This window comes from Stigmatopora argus, chromosome 7 (genome assembly GCF_051989625.1).
Source record: "Stigmatopora argus isolate UIUO_Sarg chromosome 7, RoL_Sarg_1.0, whole genome shotgun sequence".
NCBI lineage: Eukaryota > Metazoa > Chordata > Actinopteri > Syngnathiformes > Syngnathidae > Stigmatopora > Stigmatopora argus.
The window spans coordinates 15,222,503-15,242,265 of NC_135393.1; the positions used below are offsets into that span (position 1 = coordinate 15,222,503).

The 19,763-nt window shown below is 37.7% G+C and overlaps 2 protein-coding genes and 2 non-coding genes across 8 annotated transcripts; all 4 read right to left on the minus strand.

Moving 5' to 3' along the window:
• Positions 1 to 76: 76 nt before the first annotated feature.
• Positions 77 to 3,655, minus strand: pold4 (DNA polymerase delta 4, accessory subunit). 2 transcript variants are annotated; one of them, XM_077604879.1, is made up of 5 exons: positions 2,956 to 3,655; positions 2,179 to 2,291; positions 1,147 to 1,230; positions 912 to 1,023; positions 77 to 568 (listed from the first exon to the last, which is right to left on the minus strand). In XM_077604879.1, exons 2-5 carry the CDS (start codon positions 2,276 to 2,278, stop codon positions 544 to 546), a joined length of 321 nt encoding a protein of 106 aa, XP_077461005.1. In that variant the 5' UTR covers positions 2,279 to 2,291; positions 2,956 to 3,655; the 3' UTR covers positions 77 to 543. The 2 variants fall into 2 exon arrangements, with proteins under 2 accessions (XP_077461005.1, XP_077461007.1); XM_077604881.1 differs by having other exon boundaries at positions 1,147 to 1,227; positions 2,956 to 3,115.
• On the minus strand, positions 1,469 to 1,684 carry LOC144078143 (small nucleolar RNA U3). The gene has a single exon (XR_013301185.1). It is a non-coding gene; the product is annotated as a small nucleolar RNA U3 (small nucleolar RNA).
• On the minus strand, positions 3,455 to 3,670 carry LOC144078144 (small nucleolar RNA U3). The gene has a single exon (XR_013301186.1). It is a non-coding gene; the product is annotated as a small nucleolar RNA U3 (small nucleolar RNA).
• A 1,043-nt stretch (positions 3,671 to 4,713) lies between these two features.
• Positions 4,714 to 19,298, minus strand: micu3a (mitochondrial calcium uptake family, member 3a). Of its 4 annotated transcripts, none has more exons than XM_077605944.1 (15): positions 19,011 to 19,298; positions 17,419 to 17,566; positions 16,631 to 16,662; positions 15,839 to 15,917; positions 14,708 to 14,755; positions 13,708 to 13,790; positions 13,548 to 13,619; positions 12,569 to 12,610; positions 11,757 to 11,852; positions 8,115 to 8,209; positions 7,858 to 8,029; positions 6,178 to 6,286; positions 5,928 to 6,085; positions 5,142 to 5,215; positions 4,714 to 5,042 (listed from the first exon to the last, which is right to left on the minus strand). In XM_077605944.1, exons 1-14 carry the CDS (start codon positions 19,251 to 19,253, stop codon positions 5,144 to 5,146), a joined length of 1,449 nt encoding a protein of 482 aa, XP_077462070.1. In that variant the 5' UTR covers positions 19,254 to 19,298; the 3' UTR covers positions 4,714 to 5,042; positions 5,142 to 5,143. The 4 variants fall into 4 exon arrangements, with proteins under 4 accessions (XP_077462070.1, XP_077462073.1, XP_077462071.1 ...); XM_077605947.1 differs by having other exon boundaries at positions 19,007 to 19,298; XM_077605945.1 differs by lacking the exon at positions 12,569 to 12,610.
• Positions 19,299 to 19,763: the final 465 nt, after the last annotated feature.

The following is a 19,763-nucleotide window of genomic DNA, read 5'->3' on the forward strand; positions in this document are numbered from 1 at the left end:
TAAATATGCACTGGTCTAGAATTTGACACCATACAGACCCCGGAAAAGAAGAAAAAAATGACCTAGGCAAGCAGGAGTCTGTATAAATCAGTGTATTTTTTGAACAAAAAGCTCAGAAAAATTCAAAAGGCGCATTGCAATAACAAAGACTTAGAGCACATGAACAAAGATTGTGCTATGGACAACGTAGTTAAATAATCAATACGCATACAACGCAATAAAGAGGTGACAATGCTAACATGAACTGCGAATTACAAGACACTAAAAACCAGGCAAAAAGAGACCAAACCCAAACAATAACATTCCCCAAAGGTAAAAAAATGACATTTAACAAATAACCTGTGTACAATACAGCGCTCATGGTTTTCCACCTACTCAAAAATAAGCACATACATAATCACTCATCACATATAAAGGTCTGTTCTAACAAATTTCTATTCCAATGGTAAGTAGCCATGTCATAGAAACTGTAGTTTTTCTTGTGTCCACTAGCGACTGTAGCTAATATTCTTTTTAAAATGCTCAGATTTTCTTCTCGATTCATCACAGAGGATATTCACCCCATAAACTGAAAGACAAAATACAATCGTTGCAATTGAGAGGTATTATTTGGACACCATGGGGACAATTTAAAGTGTTTTCCAATTTGAACGGAGGCGCTTTTATAGGCAAGGCAAGCTAAGCATTGCTTGGACAAAGCATGTTCTCATTCCTCTCAAAAGCTTATGGCAGAGGTGTCTTAAATCTGCTTCCGTCCTCCGGGTTCGTGTTATGGCTGTTGGCGTTCGTGTTTAGTTTTTTTAAATCTAAGTTTTCGCTAAATGCAAATTGTCTGACACGACGCTTGAAGAAAATCGATTCATGTTCAAAGTGATTTTCTGAGCTTGCAACTGTACAAATGTGTGGCTCACCTTGGATTGTAGTCTTGGTCATCCTGTTTTAGCAGCAGCAAGTCTTGGATGTCCTCAGGTGGATTCAAACCGTGAAGCTTTGCCCTGTCCCATCTCTGAAGCCGGCTGATTCCTAAACGCAGGAGAGTTAAGTCACATCTTAGCAAAACATTCATATGCCGGAATCCCTCCCACCAGAGTACTACTATACAGTAAGCCAAGTTAATTACAGCATTAACAAATACGTTGGCATTACCTGTACAAGGGCCAAATTTCCAGTCCAGGTCAAACTGTCTCAGTTTTTCTTGGTCTTCACTTATCGGTGAAATTTCAGTATCTGTTTTCATTCAAAGAGGATTCAGTTATTTTTTTGAATCAGTCAGCTCTGAATAATGGTTACTTGTGATGTTTTAAATCAATCTAGAAACTATCAATAGCAGATTTGTTAACAGAAGCTAATAGAATTACCCTTAGAAAATCTAGGACGATAATGACAGCATCTTGTCTAAGTGTGATCAATTCATTATTGTCTTCATCATCTTAATTGTATTGATATTTATTCTTTAACATTTGTAGATACCACTCTGATCATATTCTTTCCGCCGGTGCTCCATAAAGAAGCTCCAAACGTTCATCAATGAATTCAAACTTATGATCGAAATCATTATTTGAATCCAGCTTCACGCTCAGGAAGGAATATCAAAACTCTTCATCGTGGTTAGCGAGACCAATCACTTTAGAAACACATTTCTCAAGTCAAAAACTATAGAAATGATCCCTGAAAGTATAGTCTTGCCTGACCTTTGGTTGAAAACGCCAAGTGAGCGGCATGAATACTATCTTCACCTAGAAGGCGTGGTTACGTTGACATTTAATCAAAATTCATGACATGATTCAGTTCATGAAAAATGATGCCAACTAAGTAAAAATAGTCAATTGGACATTTCAACATCGCATTCATGAAATTAATATTTAAGTTCACATGACCCACAATGCTTTTGGAGATGCTTTGGACTTATTCAATTAACTAAACAACCCTCCATTTTCAACACCGCTCATTATTTGTCACCATCGCAGGGTGCTGGAGTATATCCCAGCTGACTTCGGGCGAATTTAGTTTAAACAAAAATCTGGTCGGATTACATTTCCATTGGACTGCTATTAAAACTACATGTTTTAAGTAAAAAAAATGGGATTATGAAGTGCAGCGGGTTAGCATAACCCCCACCAATATTGACAAAATATTTTTTTTTCTATATACTGGACGTGGAAAAAATAGTACACAAACTTTGTGGTGGAGAAGAAGGCTTCTCATCTCGCTTTGCTACATGTCTGGTTTTCTTCACCACCTTGAACGAAGAAGTTATAAGTCCGTTCTTAGTAGACATGTTGATAAAAAGTCTGAAACATAATTATTGAGGTGGTTAAGCAATTTCCTTATTCAACTGCAGTCATAATCATATACTACTATCATTCCTGTCTATTAACATTTACCTGGAACAGTACAAAACTGAATGTAAATGCAGTAAACTAAAAAATATACTAAATACAATTCAACAGTCTTTTAATTTTAATATACACGTTCATCAATTCAAATGAATTTTGATCCAAGAATTTCATAGCTACATTAATGCATGAAAATATAAAATTGTAAACAGAGCTGAACAACCAATCGGCATGCTAACACGTGACCAAGATTCGTCAGAAGAGGCTTATTAAATATGTAATAATTCACTGAGGTATTGACAAAATAGCACTAGAACGTCATTTATCACATCTAATGTTATTGTATGATATAGTTTGTGATGTTATGGCATTCTATTATGTGTAATTCGGTGGTGAAATGCTGGTGCATTGACGTATTTTCCAAAGCAAAAGATATTCCTCATAAAGTTTATATTCCTAATATTAATATGAAACTTCACCATATAAAAGATGTATGTTTAAATGGCCTTGTTGGGAAAATTGTACTTCCCGAAAGAACCGATCAGAAATGTACGGTAATTTTCGCCAATTTACAACAACATGGTTATGAAAACTCACGCGATATCCGCTATATATTTACCCAGAATGCCTTTTCCAAGTTGTTTTGTCCACCCAGGTGTTTGGTCATGAATTTTAAAACAAATAAAGAAAACAAACAAAAGCAAACTGTGTCGTGGCGGATAATTTGGCCAACAGGAAGACAACACTGGACCAAGAGTCGATGCTGAGAGAGGTGATGTGTCAGATCCGGTAGGTCCTTTCAAAATAGAACTAACTTCGGAATCTCGCTTTTTGCCAGGCACCTTTATTTTGCTATTTGAGCGAGGCATTAAAATAGAATAGATACACTGTAATTTTATTAGCACGGTCCTATTAGGGCACACATGTAGTTTTAAATGTGTTATATACATAAAGATTTACCCTTAAACGAGTGAAACAAGTTCCTGTTTAAAAATAGAGATTTTCAGGATAAATGCCATCGAGAGCATCGACGCGATTGTGTCTATAGAAGAGAATTCAATAAAAACGATGCGAAATATATAGGGTAGTTTGGTATTTTATTTTGACAACGTTCGGAAACCACTCTGAACATATTCCTTCCGTCGTTGCTCCGTAAAGAAGCTCCGAACGTTCATCAATGAGTACGAACCTATGACCGGAATCATTATTCGTACTCAGCTTCACGCTCAGGAAGGAATATCACAACTCATCATCGTGATTAGCGAGACCAAACAATTTAGAAACACATTTCTCAAGTCAAGAACTATAGAAATGATCCCTGAAAGTATAGTCTTAACTCTAATTTGGTTGACAACGCGAAGTCATCTGCATGAATGCTGTTTTCACCTAGGGGGCGCATATAAATTGACATTTATTCAAACATCATTACACGGTTTATATGAATGTAAAAGACAAAACAACTAAGTAAAACGTAATGATTTGCTTGTTTTACCATCGCAATCGTTGAATAATATTACAAAATCATAAGACCCACAATCCTTTGCGGGTTGTTTTGGGATAATTTGATTATTTAAAGATATTACTTATTTAAAGACTGAAGCAGTGTATATATGTAAGAAAGTATATAAAAACATTACCATGAGTCTGGCAACACTTTAGCTTTACCTTTTGCCTATTTTGGGGAAAAAAAGAGCAAAACCAGTGCGTCCGTTTTAGCATCCGACTGGAAACTACCAAAGTAAAACGTTCCTGAACGGTCATGTATGAATTTACTAACGCATTTCAGTCAAAAAATCTTTACGATAAATAATTAACACAGTAGATTATTACGAGAATAAAAAAGGCGGAGTGAATATAAATATAAATGATATCAAACCGTTTAATATTTGGTGCCTGTCTTGCAGTTAGCATTTATGACACTTGAGGACACTATTTTACAATAAATAGTATTACATAGATATGTTCTATTATTTATGCTTAGAGGTGGCATGAGTGGTTAGCACGTTGGCCTCACAGCTGTGGGGTTCTGGGTTCAAATCCAGATCGGTCCACCCGAGTGGAGTTTGCATGTTATCTCTGGGCCTGTGTGGGTTTTCTCCAGGTACTCTGTTTTCCTCCCACTTTCCAAAACATGCATGCTAGGCTAATTGGACTAATTGGACACTCTAAATTGCCCCTAGGTATGAGTGTGAGAGTGAATGGTTGCCTGTCTCCTCGTGCCCTGTGATTGGCTGGCCCCTGCCTCTGGCCCTTAGTCAGCTGGGATAGGCTCCAGCCCCCCCTGCGAACCTAGTGAGAATAAAACGGTTGAGAAAATGAATGAATATTTAGGCTTACATATCGCGAAAGGGCTAAAATGATGCAACAAAATTCAGTATAGTACGTGAAGATGCTGACCCTTTATTATATGAATAAATATTGGACGAGCATATTACAACAGCATACATCAACTAATAGTACATGTAAAATAAATACAGTCCCCCATATCCAATATCAATAATATTCATTGCATTTATGGCTAATGTGCTCTTTTGTGTATACATTGTAGTGGATGTGATTATCTTTTCATGTATTGAAATTATTTAGTAGAACATTTTTGTATCTGGTAGTGCATTTCATTCATAGACTTGAATTTAAAAATGCATGTTATGTCCAGTAACCATCCTTCAAGTCTTATTGAAAAGACAGCAGGAAAAGGTGTGGCATCTGCACACATACACACACAAAAAAAAGTAGGATATTTGAACAGTGTTCGGATTCTAAAATGGAAAATTTGAAGATGGAAATAGTAGAGGTGTTGCTTACACTTATCTGCTGCTTGCCAGCTCTCTTTTCAGACAGGTTCTAAAAGAGACGGCTCTCTCCATTGCTTTGTAACCCTGAGAAGATCATAACATAGGAAAGAAAAAATGGTGGCAGATGAATGAGTAGGAAAGCATGTTAAGAGCCAGGGAAATGAATTTGCAATTATCATTGTAGTGTCACGCCATTTTGACATCAAATATTGTGAGAGCACAGAAAAGAAGACAAAAGAGGAAGTGGTTAGTAACAAAAAACCTGCTGGTCCCAAATTCCAATCACACAAATGCTAAACTTGACTATTTTCTCGAGTTTCGCCGTCAAACTGTGAATACAAATCACCACTGGAGGGCAGTGTTTCTTCCCTTGAAGCCATCACATAAGGTGATTTCCATTTCTTTGGACTTTTTCACCACTTGCAGTAATGAAACAGATTTGACAGCATTCTTTTTTTCCTCCAAGCTGCCAAGATCAAACAGCCTGAAAAATTCCCCACCCCTTTCACCATGGTTTAGTAATAAGAACTGCAATTCTTTTAACTGAGCTGCACCTTCACTCTGATTGCAGGTGTGCTGGAGTTTTTCCCAGTTGACTTTGGACCCTGAACTGGTCGCCAGCCAAAAACAGGGCACATAAAGACACTTTTCATGCTCATATTGACAGCTAAAATATGGCGGCCAGTTCGGGATGACGTATCACCTTGGATAAGCGACAGTTTTGGATCGTTGGTATCTTGCTGAACATCATAGAATGATAAATAAATATGAAAAAAAAGACGAGCTACTTCCTCACCCTGGCGCCTCGGTGCAGCCTGTCCTTCATGATGCCAATGAACTCCTTGTAAGAGAGTTGATCGTCGTGATCCACGTCAAAGATCTTGAAGATGGTATTGACCAAGTGGTGCGTCAGTTTGAGATCCGTGGCCACGTATACGGCCCTCGCAAACTCATCTGGCAGGGCCCCAAAAAAATAAATATGATGAGTTTTTCCACACACACACATAGCAGAAAAAATCCCTCTTATATCTAACCACCTCCCCAACCTTGTCCGATGGAGCGAGAAGCAAAATTGTACATCTGCATGGCAATGGCGAAATCCTCCAGGTTGTTGAGAAATTGGAAAAAGGAGCGGAATTCGTCAAAGGTAATTCCCTGAAATACGCAAACAAACCAGATTGCATGTAAAATGATCGGTCACCCTTTAAATCATACTAGTAAACACTATTATAGACAAAACAAGTGTTTGGAATGAGCTTTGCCCATAAAAAGATGGCATGTTTACTGTTCAGTTCACACATGATAAATAGGATTATTCAGAAAATAATCATATTAATTGGGTGGAAGGAATACAAATATGAATCCGTTGTCTGCCAGCTTTAAACATATGCAAGCAGACTTGCATAGAGTTGATCGAGTGTGAAAAGATTGACACGTGCACATGCCTGTGTGTGTGTGTGTGTGTGTGTGTGTGTGTGTGTGTGTGTGTGTGTGTGTGTATGTGCGTGTGTGTGTGTGTGGTCGAGTGAGGAAGCGGTGCGTTGAACTGTGGAGAGCGACGACAGCCGGAGGCAGAAATGGTGGTGGGAAATGTCAGGTGCTCTTCATGACTGCGAGGCAGAAGCACCCACAGTAGAAGAATACATCAAACACATGTGTTTTAAAATAAAATGTGGACCCAAACATCAATTGAAATGGAAAAAAAATATTACTACTGCACTGTCATTGATTTTTTTGGTAACACCAAATACACAAGGTAGGCTTGTGTTTTTTTTCTTCTGCTATATTGCAACAAAAACACAATATTTATAGAGTATATATATAAATATGTATATATATGTATATATATATGTATATATGTATATATATGTATATATGTATATATGTATATATGTATACATATATGTATATATGTATATATATATATTTTGTTTTTGTTTTTATTTTGTTAAACTTAATATAGTAATTTGGATTTTTATGAAGTATTTTCACATTCATAATTTGGAGTATATATATAAATATGTATATATATATGTATATATATACATGTCTACATGTATATATGTATATATGTCTACGTATATGTATATATATATTTTTGTTTTTGTTTTTATTTTTTTAATTTTTTTTTTACTTAATATAGTAATTTGGATTTTTATGAAGTATTTTCACATTCATAATTTGGATTTTTATAAAGTATTGGTGTGATGCTAGTGTCCATTGAAATAAATACAACGTGCACATTTTTTTTTAAATGAAATATATATATTTGTTTATAAAAAAATTAAATATTTTATTTTATTGTATTTTTATTTATATATATATATATATATATATATATATATATATATATATATATATATATATATATATATATATATATATATATATATATATATATAAATAATTATTATAGTATTTATTTGAATGGTCACTAGCATCACACCATTACTTTATAAAAATCCAAATTATGAATGTGAAATGACTTCATAAAAATCCAAATGACTATATTAAGTAAAAAAAAGTGAATAAATATAACCTTCCCAGCATACAATTAAAACGATTAAACATTTGGACTCAAGTAATACTAAGAGACATATTCATAGCACAAAACAGCAATTAGAAGAACTAGAACACATCACCGCAAAAAGATTGAAATTCTAGTTCTACATTTCAATTGCAAATATAGCAAATGGCTTTTTGGGGCTACGGGAGCCACGCTGTACCTTTTCATCGGGTATGCTGTGTCGGACATTTTCCAAATAAGCGCCAATGTTTTCCACGTTGGTGAAGCGCAAGAGGATCTTGGCAAAGTCCTCTTCGCTGATTGTGGCCATTCCTTTGGAATAAGTCAGAAATTCAATCTCCAGCACCTCCGTCTGGAGGTTGTCCATGAACCTAAAAAGAAAGGAAAAAAAAAACTCCCTTGTATTTTGTATTTTAATACTGTGCTCATAAAACTTGAAAAGATTGAGAATAATACCTGTAAAAGTCATCAAAAGTGAGCTCAGCCTTCCCTTTTTTTCCAAAGAAATGGACCAGAAGGGTGGTGTCGATGGTTAAAGTCTCATCAGTACGCTGAAGTTTAAAGAAAAGGAAAATAAAGGGAAAAGTCAGATGCTCACTCCCTCAAAAAATCACATTTTGGTTCAGAAAACACTGACCGTTTCTCAATATCAAACAAATGAGAGGCCCAACTTTAAACTAAAACTAAACTAAAGCTATCTTAAAGTGTTCAGTGCACCCAAACATGGCCACCAAACTAAAGATAAAACAATTTTAACAGTTCTTGACAAGAAAAAAGTGGAAATCCGAGAACCAAAACCACAGCAATGCATATTGAGAAACAGCAGATACAAAAAACGGGCTCAAAACCACATTATGCAAATTAACGCCAAGCTCCTTCGACCAATCTGCATTTTAAAACAAAACAAAGCGGTGCAGCGATCATGACATTATTGCACCTGCCATTCTAAACAAAAATAACAGATTTGGTCTAATTAGTCATGCTGATTTTCACCCAAACATGCATCAGATAGGAAGAAAACAGACAAGATAGGAGAAACACAGGTGAAGTGGTTGGGGTAAAAGATGCAATCAAGCTAGACATCAACCCATGCATTTTCTGCCCATAAAATTACATAAAATGTCCATAAAATTAAAAGTCAAGATGTTAACGGGACACCTGATTTGGACTGGAATGTCAACCCCGCCTTAATTGCTTTAGTAGCCTCACATTAGACAGACTTGCTAAAAAAAGCTAAATGAACCAAGTAGTGCTGCAACATAAAACTGTCCAGTATTAACAGAAACATACATATTATTGCTCAAATGTAAAGATATGTAATTGTCAACTAATAGTACTTGTTATTGTGCTATTGGAGCTACTTTATAGACTTTATTACCCAATTTTTTTATCATACTTGTAAAACGCTAAAGGAAGATATTAGATTTGTGATGACTTTTTTTGAATGAACTCATCAATGGAATGTTTAAAAACTGATGGATGCTAAAAGTTCCTCCCCAGATCAGTTCCAACCCCAAAAAATAGTCGTCCAAGGCAGAAAAGGGAGACGTCAACAATAATTTTCAGTGACGGCCATGCTCATCGCTGCCAAACCGTGTTTTTTTGATGAGCATGCTGCGGTATGCAGAAGATAAGCGTTCAGGTTTTCCCAAAAAATGGAGGAGCATTTATGCCAATCCAATCATCATTTGCACCAAAATGTTGAATGCGTTTCTACCTCAAGATTAAAATCCTAAAACCCAGCACAAAGCACAAAGACAAGAAGTAAAAACGGGAACAATATTCGGGCCTACAAGAGCCCAAATAAAATAAATAAATAACATGTTCCTACTTGCTTCCAATATTAAAATATGATAATCTTTTGACTGAGGCCATTGAAATGATTGTAAATTAACATTGGTACTCTTAAGTAATTTGATTGAATATGATGTGAACAATAAAACACATTTTGCCTTCATTTCAAATACCCGGAGAAAACCCACTCACACGGGGAGAACATGCAAACCTGACGCAAGAACGCAACTTCACTCGCACTAGAAAAAATATATAATTACTCCCACAGTGTGTGTTTATAATATCATAAAGTCAAATGCAAAATCAATCATTTACTGATATAAACACAAAATCCTACACAGTTCCTCCCCCAAAAATGAGCAGTCCATGTTAGTACTCCCTTTCAAGGGCACCCTACCTTTTCCTTCCCATGACCCGGTCTTTTTTCGCGTTCTCAGTTTACCCCTATTTCCTCTGTCTCTCCTCCTTCTAGTTGTCAGTAAGAGTCTCTCTCTATCGCTACACAAAAGCAAAGAGCTGGACTAATCTGTTGTGTAAACACTTGCTTCTTTAAATACCAACGGCTTCTTTATTTTGCCCTAAAAGCGCTTCCCGATCCTGTTTTTTGAACCGAGCCACTTTGTACCCTAACATTGGTTGTCGACTGACCTCTGGCCTGACCTTTGTCGCACTTTTACGTCTTATCTCAAGTGTAATCTATGACTTGAAGGATTTTCTAGAGATGTCACAGATCCGAGCCCGTTTCCAGAGGTTGGGAATCGGATCAAAAACATTGGGTTTTTAAAATCGAATTACATACCTAGTCAACTTTCCTGTATTTTATTTTATATTTCAAATTGTGTACGTACAAAGATTTTTTTCAAGTACGTTTTTTTTTGCAAAATCGATTTCGTTTCACCCATTTCGGCTCCAATCCGGATCGTCTCGGTTACTGGTAGCAGACGAAAACAACATCGTCGACTGCTAATATTGTCATGCTTTAAGCATGATATGCACACACGGATTCCCCTTTCACACTTCCGCCATTTTCACTATATAAATATAGCGCGTCAACAAGCAATGAGCCTAGACAGTCAAACAGCGACATTTACAGAATCTTGAATTTAGTGCATATACAAGGCGCACCGACTAATTGGGCGCACTGTCCACTTTGGAGAAAATTTGAGACTTTTAAGTGCGCCCTATGACAGTAAATATGTACCGCCTAGCATTTGTACAGTTTTTTTATTGCTTAATAAGGGGAATTGCAATTGGTTGAGGTTGGCAGGTATGTCATTATTTATTTTGAACGGGAATGTGTACTCGGTATCGGAAAATTTGCAAAACCGGGTTCGGTATCGGAAAATTTGCAAAACCGGGTGACCTGGACTTGATGATTAAATCGGGACATCCCTACGGTTTTCTCATTCATCTACTACTGTGTATGTTGCCTCATATTTGAGTTTTCCATTTCCAAAACTGTAAGTTGGCAGCCATTTTCTGGTAGTGTGTGCTCTGTCCATCTGACACCCAAGCAGATGAAAGACCCCCGGGAGTAAATACAAGGCGAGACCCCATCCACTGTCATTACCGTCACCCCAGCTTCCGCGGCGACCCAAAGCTTGTCATTAGACAGCTAGCCGACTTGCTACGTTTAGCTGTTATTAATCATTGGCCATGCCTCCGAGGTGGTTTTATGGCAATGTTGGGCCACATTTCTTTTGGACTCATATGGGAAACTTTGACAATATTTAAAAATGTCTTAAAAGCAAAGTATTCTAATGTGAATTGCCAGGTATTACGTGGAGTTCTTTAGATAAAGTTAAACATGCAGTGAAAGGTTTGACACGATAGTAAAAGAAAGGGAGAAAGAAGAGAGTGATTATTAAAAAAAACACCAGATTATACTACCGTCAAATATAATATTGAAAAATTATAGCAGCACAGAACAGAAATAATAAGAATGAAGAGGAAGAGTGAGAATAAAAGTGTTGACACACATGAATTGTTCATTTAGGTGAGGGCTTAAACCTTAAAGGAATACATATGGTAAGGGAAAATAAAAATGTTAATAAGACGGATGAATAAAAACGTTTGAGACGCATCAATTTTGAGTCAAACTTAAATTGTAAACTCCAAAAAAGAACGTACTTTGAGTGATATTTTGACTTAATGCATTCTATTTTGGAATGAGTCTCAGCGTCCTTATGCATTTTAAGTGTGAGATGAAAACACAGACAAGTACGCACGATTGAAAGATGTAAAAACTGAGGAAAATTCAAGAATGGAGGAATGACATGATAGAAAACAATGGGCTCTGTGTACCTCGGCCAGGTCAGAAAAGAGGATTTGGCTGGCGCCTCGCCTGAGAACGTCCCAGTAACTTCGTGCCGCAAACTCCTGACTGTCTTTTTTTAGCACCTGTAGGGGTGGTGAAGATCTGTGACTACTTCAGAAATCCCCAAATGATCTATAAGTTGCATTTTGTTCATGGTTCAGTTTTAGGTGTCGCTTAAATATCTCCAAATTGGTATTATTCAGCATAAAACATTATGAAATGACCCGTTTTTGGTGTTATTTCAGACATGGATATTTTGTTAGGGTGCTAACAACTAGCCCACATGTGTCAAAGTGGCGGCCCGGGGGCCAAATCTGGCCCACCGCATCATTTTGTGTGGCCCGGGAAAGTAAATCATGAGTGCCGACTTTCAGTTTTAGGATCAAATTAAAATGAAGAGTATAGATGTTTATTAAATTTCCTGATTTTCCCCCTTTTAAATCAATAATTGTAATTTTTTAAATCATTTTTTCCGTGTTTTTAGTTCAAAAAACATTTTGTAAAATCTAAAAAAATATATAAAAAAAAGCTAAAATAAACATTGTTTTAGATCTATAAAAAAATGGATATTCAGGGCTTTTAATCCAGTTCTTTTAATCACTTTATAAAAAGAAAAAATCTAAATATTATATCTAAAATGGTCCGGCCCACGTGAAATCAAGTTGACGTTAAAGCGGCCCGCGAACTAGCCGGTTTAATCCAAGTCATTATTTGGGGGATTTGACCCTTTTACGGTATACTTGAAACGTCTAAAGTGAGAAAAAAAAGAAGGCTGGTGAATTTTTTAGGGGATACATACGCTGTTCATGGGGGCAACCTGATATCCATACAGCTGCATACTCTACCATGTAGAGAAGAGACATGAGGGAGAGAGAGAGAGGGGGGAGAGAGATAGAGAGAGAAGGGGGGACGGCAGAGCATGCAGTCAGGGAGGAAGGAGGAGAGAAGATAAGAAATGTTGTTAGTACATGCGAGGAGAGGTTGTGGATACACTCTGCATAATGGGACATGTCGTTTCCAGTGCATCGATGATCATGTCGTGTCGCTCAAAACCAGTTAAATTGCACATAAGGATGCTCTATCTTCATACAAAATGCCAAGTATCTATATTTTTAATAGATTTTTACTTTGTATGTTATGAGTTAATCATCTTTTTTTTGCTGTCAGACATTTATTCATTCATTTTCGGAACGGCTTCAGGCTCGCGGGGGGTGCCGGAGCCTATCCCAGCTAACTGCGGGCATTCTGAAACGTGGTTAGCCAATCGCAGGGCACCAGAAGACATACACTCATACCTAAGAGGAATTTAGGGTAGAATTTGGGGGATGTGGGAAGAAACCGGAGAACCCGGAAATAACCCACGAAAGTCCAATGGATGCATGATTAAAAACACAAAATCTTAATCAGAGAAGCACGGGAAGCGACAAATTATACGAGGGTATATCCATTTGCTCTAGTACACAGTAGGGATGTCACTGTCAAAACGAGAAGAACAAGTGGTAAGGCTGCATGCACTCTCGCCCTGACATTCCCAAAAATCGTGATTTAATAATTCATATCTGAAATGAATCCACATGTACGGCTATGGCACTTAAATAACCATCCAACAGCGACTGTTGTACCAAAACTAAATCGCTTTTTTGGACATATTCAAATAATCAGAGCCTCAACTTTAACGCATCATTTTCACTCCATTTCTGTTCTTTTTCAATATATCTTTTCCCACAAATACTATTATTAAATACAGTATGATTGGTCGCCCATTCCCGCCAACCTACCAACTGGGCTGATTTCTCCGCATCACCTCTCCTCCCTTTCTTCTCATTTTTCTTCCGGAAGATCTCCTGAAGCTGGAAAGAGTTGCCACGTAAAGATCTGTATGACACGACATGACATTAGGCGGAAAAGGAGGTTTGGCTTTTCCTTTTAGCGACTTACCACCATGAACTCCCTCTTGTCCACCATCTGGTTGCCGTCTGCATCAAACATATTGAACGCAATCTTAAAGCCAGCATGGGGCTCTGTAGCAGAGGAGGACACACATGGTGATTTTTATTAACAGTGTGTTGAAGGGCGTTTTTAATCCGCAAATACCCATCATAAGGGAACAATAAAAATGTACGGAAATGATACCCAACCACAATTTAGAAAGATTCTTACATCTATTCACACATTTCAATGATGTCAAGTAAAGTACTGTATTTTCTGACAAAAAAGCGCACTTCAAATCTTTAACCCCTCCTGCATAAATTCTCCTTGAAACATTTTTTTTGCTATTAATCTTGCTAATTTTTCAAAATTAAATCAAACGACTAATGAATAAATAAATGAATTTAAATGAATTAAAGAATAATTAGAATCAAGAAAGATAAATGCACTCATGCACCTCTTGTATGCAAAGAAACGTGTTCCTTCATTCATTTTCTGAATCGCTCATCCTCACAAGAGTCGCGAGGGGGGGTGCTGGAGCCTATCCCAGCGAACAACGGGGGCATCCTGAATCGATGGCCAGCCAATCCCAGGGCACATTGAGATGAACAACCTATCACTCATAGCTAATTTAGCATAGAATTAGCCTAGCATGCATGATTTTGGGATCTGACAGTGAACCAGAATACCCAGAGAAAACCCACACAAGCCAGAGGGGAGAACATGCAAACTCAACACAGTGAGGTCCCACCTGGCATCGAACCCACGACCCCAGAACTGCGAGGCCGACACGCTAAACTCTCATTCTTGTCGACTATAAAAAAAAATGGATTGTCCCACATTACTCTTCTAGCGTACATATTTATCATGCAATGTAATTTTCTTATTTGATGCTCCCATTCTCCCGACCACATAAGATTTAATTGCACTGACATGACAAAAAGTGATGCAGTCTTTTTGTTTTAGGAAAACAGTGCCCTTTTGTTTACTATGTAATTAAGAGACTCACTTGTCAGGATGCAGAGCAGGAAAAGGTATTCCGTATACGAGATGATACCTAGCAACAAACCCATGAGGGAATTAGTTAGTACAAGCTTTATGAACAGACAAAAAAAGGCACACAATCTTTCCTTGCAAAAAAAATCAAATATATTACCCTAGCATTGATTTAGCCACGCATCATTATTTTCAATACATGTTTTGTGTCATGTCAAGATGTGTGTGTGTGTGTGTGTTTGTAAAAATGTTGCACAAGGGAATCCTCTCATCCCTCGGGCCCATTAACACTCTTTTTGCTTTCTTTTTGATTTTGCAGATAGTTCAGGTTGACTCGCTTGAGTGTTACGGGACACTGCTTTCAAGACATGGTGTGTGTGTGTGTGTGTGTGTGTGTGTGTGTGTGTGTGTGTGTGTGTGTGTGTGTGTGAGTGTGTGTGTGTGAGTGTGTGTGGATATGCATTGGTGAACATGACAACATGTACAACTAGATTTAGGCTAGCTAATTTAGAAATGATTAAAAAATATCATTTAACAGGAGAGAATATGAGAAATGGCAAAACTGAAGACCGTTCTGGTTATTTGAAATATTCCCTCATTTTTAAATTGATGCTAACAACAACACATTGGAAAAAAAGAGTGATTGGTGTCATGATTGTGTAGGTAAAGTGAAAAGTAAAGTACATTTTAATATGAACATTAAATGTCTTATTTTTGTCGTGTATTAAATGAAATATAGGTTAAAACGGGTATTTGCAAGTGATTGTGTTTTAGAGAAGGAGCAACGAGCATAAGAGAAAGGAGGGGAGCTGCGTGGTTTATTTTTAGTTTGGTCAGCAGGTTGTTTGGCTGTTAGGAGGCTTCCAACCTCGGATTAGAGGCACCTACTGTGACTCACACAACCGCACACTGGCAGGTATAGCGAGCCCTGAAACTCACTCAAATATGGTATTTTTAGAACGGACATAAGTCACATTTTGACCGAGTGAAGTCAACAATATGGTGAATTAAACAAGCACAATTGTGATGTTTGGATGATTTGAATCCTTTTTGATTTACCCAGAAAAACGATTTTTCAAAAATAGCTTAGCGGTTTCTTCACAGCTTGTAGCATATGTGTATGCCATGTGGGAAAATACTGTACCTCTTTCTTTCAGATTACGGAATAATTTCGACGAGCCTCTCCATACAGGCGGTGTATCGGATAGGATTTTCTCCAGCTCCTTCAAAATAGAAAAGTCACTTGTGAAAATGTTTATATGCATACGTTGGATAGATTTACTTAAAGAGGCAAACAATCGGTTTCTATTTCACACTCACATGCCATTTGTAGCAAATTATTGAGTTAATTTAACCCGATTTAATTTATCAGAAGTACAAATTTAAAAACAGGTTTATTTTTATGGTTGTACTTTGGACTCTTGATGGAGAATCTTACTAAATTAAGGTATAACTATGATGGATACAATATAAATAAGTGTATGTGCTCTAATCAATATATGATGGACAAATGCAATATCACATATAGACAAATAATTAATAAGATGGTGTTCTTAGTTCTTTAAATTCAAGTTTTTTTTGCTGCAGCAACATTAGCACTGTTGAGTCATTCTAACTTAACATTAACTATTGCAAGTTAAGCAACAACCACATACAATAAGACCCCTTCAGCCACAATTATTCGGTCTAATACTAAACCTGTTCCAAAAAATATACATATCATAAAGATCAATTTAATCCAGAAGCTAATCAAAACAGCTAACGGATCTGTTAATTTTCAATTTTCCTCATAGTTGCATGCACCAAAGTAGCAAAAACTGACCACGTGACGAATAAGAACAAATCTCAGATTCAAACGGCGCACCACACGTGAAACACGACGGATACTGACAACATAGAGGAAAGAAGAAAGACGCTTTTAGAGTGTATCACCCACCTGTTTGGTCAGGGACCTCCAGGGCCTCTTTTCTGCCAGGAAGCCAGACAAAAGAGAGAGAAAAAAAAGAAGAGAAAGAGGAGAACGGGGCTTGGGTGGGCTCTGTTAGATAGCATCTGTATTGCTAAAAATGCCTCTTAATGTGACCGCTACAATCACAACACACATAGATGCGCAGACTGTCACTGTATATACAACGGCGATCATCTAAAGTGCCCCGTACTCTTCTTTGTAGTAGGCGGAATGTTCCAGTAAAACACATGGTACTTTTTGTTCTGTTTTATACAACAAAGTTCATCTTAATTCAACTTCAAAGGGGGGCATTAGGGGATGTCGGCCACGGAGAGGCTAGCTGTATCATGTGTCGGGAGCAGAGCAGATGTAAACACTCCTACAGGTGCGTAGCTGGCAACAACAGCGGGCCACTTCAGAACCAAATAATACCGTGTTATGAGGGTAAGACTGATGATAAAGGGATGACCGTGACACATTTGCTGTTTCATTAGATACTACAAAGTGTAAATGCGAGTAAATGGAATTGTGGGAGTAAGGGGGCCCTGTGTGTGTCAAAGTCAGGGTGGGTAAGTGTCTGACTAACTACTTACGAAAACTAAGACATTACAAAACTAGACTAGACTAAACAAAAGCAACTGATTTGAAGTTGTGAGTAGTTTTTTTCGAATGGCAGCAGGTCGAAAGGCCGAGTCGAATGTTGGAGAATGTTAAAGCAGTCCTAAACCTCTATTTTATAACCATAATTCAGTTTCTGTAAAAAGTGCTATACGTACTTCTTGGTTCACTCATGGTGACTGACTCGATGAAGTTCTGGGGAGTCATGTAGAGTTGTCCATCATACTCCACCGAGCTAAACATACGGAAACGATGCTCGTGAGATGACATGTGGACCTCTCCTTCCTCAAATTCCATTGGATGTGCCTGTAGATCAACAAAAGTAAAAATAGTATGCTTTTAACGTATTTTGTATTATATATTATAGTACAGTATGGTACAGCATAGTACAGTACAATATAGTATAGTACTGTACGATATACTACAGTACAGTATAGCACACTACAGCATAGTAAAGTATAGTACAGTATAGTATAGTAGAGTATAGTAGAGTACAGTATATTACACTACTGTACAGTACAGTACTCTACAGTACTGTACAGCACAGTATCATACTGTAAAGTACTGTTAAGTAAAGTACAATTTGAGGGTGTTGGAAGAAGGTGAAGAGACAGTCTTTTTAAATAAAAAAATAAAAAAATAAAAAATATATTTTTCATACACAAGCCTCTTACGTTCAAAACCCAACTGCAATATAACAAGCACGAGTGCAATCAAGGGCACACACTACCTGGTCCAGTATACTTTGAACAGATTATAATCTCTGAGTAGGCAGCCCATCAACTTGATTAGCTGCAGTGTTACACGGCCCGTTTGCGCCGCATGCCGCTTTGACATTAAAAGATAGCTTTCCAATTTAAACCTGCTTGGCCACAATGCTCAGTACAACGGCGTATGGGCACAACTCTGGAAAGACATTTCAGGTTTTAGGTAAGCAGAACCCACATTGTGTTTTAAAAAAACAATAATCCACTTTATCATTTCATAAATACTTCATTTTGGATGGTATAGAATTTTCTGGTAACATGCAAAATGAATCCAAACAATGTACATGAAAGCACATCTGGTTAATTCATTCATTTTCCAAACCACTTATCCACACAAGTGTTGCGGGGGGTGCTGGAGCCTATCCCAGCTAGCACCAGGCGGCGGACACCTGGCCGATCGCATGGCACAAGGAGACAAATGACAACCAATCATCGCTAGGGGCAAGTGGTCCCCAACCTCAGGCCCGTGGACCGGCACCGGTCCACCAACCACCTGGTGCCGGTCCATCAGAGTAATAAATATTAACATTTTCAATCTCTCCCTCCTATTTAAAATCGAAAAAGCTTCCGCGATGTCCGCAATGAGAAAAAGGTTGGGAAAGACTGATCTAGAATGTTCAAGCAGCTAGCTTAGCATGCATCTTTTTGGGATGCGGGAGGAGACCAGAGCACCTGGATAAAACCCACACAAACATGCAAACTGCACACATGGGATCAAACCCACGACCCCAGAACTGTGAGATCGACTTGTTAACCACTCCCCCAGCCAGCCCCTCTTCCGCTTCTCCAATTTCAATTCAATGCAGTCCTAATGTTGACACTTCAGCACCAGCTGGACTGGAGAGCGCCATCGCACCGAGCAAAACCAATCCGCACATCATTCGATATGTGAACGGATTTTCCGCGGAAAACTGCTACTTTTGGGAAAAACCAGAGCTTGGATGTCCACGCATATTTGCCAACTGTCTCGGTCACCCACCCACCATCTCTTTAGCTTCGACAGCTGGGATGGACGGCAGCAAAGCGTGGAAACTGCGAGCCCCCATCGGCGTCCTCCTCCAGCCTTTGCGGTTAGCTTCGTCCGCGTAGAAATAAAGTGCCACGGCGCCACCGGTCGCCAGACAAAGGCCAAAAGTGAGGCACTTCCGTGCTCGTGATGAGGCCAATACATTTCTTGACTGGTTCAGTTTAGCGGCCAACCAGGCCACTCGACGGAAAGCGGCCATTGCTGCTGTTAGGGAAGATGTGCGGGCACAATTTGGAAAGATAGCTTCAAGCTATCGCGAGACTCGGGTGCTCTATCGCGAGATTCCATTGAATTGAATTGAATCGAATGCTTGAAGTATTGTCATCATAAAAGTATGAGATGTAAAGATTCACTACAAAGTGCACCAATAACAACACACAAATAAATAAACAATAAATAATTAATGAATAAGTAGTCAACATAAAATATAGTCAACAACGTAACATAGTAGGGAAGTGCACAAATAACAACAACAAACAAATAAATAATCAATAAATAATAACAATGAACAATAAATAAATAATCAATAAATAAGTAGTAGACATAAAAGTAGTCAACAACATAAATAACTAAGGAAGTGCACAAATAACAACAATTAACAAACAAATGAACAGACAAAGAAACAATAAATAATAATAATACATCAATAATAAATAATTAATGAATAAAGAAGTAGTCAACATAATAAATAAGTAGTAATGAACACAGA

What these genes read in the sequence shown, in the direction of transcription:
- pold4 (XM_077604879.1), bottom strand. Translation starts at nt 2,278, where the DNA reads ATGTCTACTAAGAACGGACTTATAACTTCTTCGTTCAAGGTGGTGAAG. An exon ending in GCCTTCTTCTCCACCACAAA is followed by an intron (nt 1,231 to 2,178) that starts GTTTGTGTACTA and finishes TTTGAATGAAAA; the next exon opens with CAGATACTGAAATTTCACCG. An exon ending in GACCAAGACTACAATCCAAG is followed by an intron (nt 569 to 911) that starts GTGAGCCACACA and finishes TTTGTCTTTCAG; the next exon opens with TTTATGGGGTGAATATCCTC.
- micu3a (XM_077605944.1), bottom strand. Translation starts at nt 19,253, where the DNA reads ATGGCCGCTTTCCGTCGAGTGGCCTGGTTGGCCGCTAAACTGAACCAG. An exon ending in ACAAGAGGGAGTTCATGGTG is followed by an intron (nt 13,620 to 13,707) that starts GTAAGTCGCTAA and finishes AACTCTTTCCAG; the next exon opens with CTTCAGGAGATCTTCCGGAA. An exon ending in TCTTTTCTGACCTGGCCGAG is followed by an intron (nt 8,210 to 11,756) that starts GTACACAGAGCC and finishes TTTAAACTTCAG; the next exon opens with CGTACTGATGAGACTTTAAC.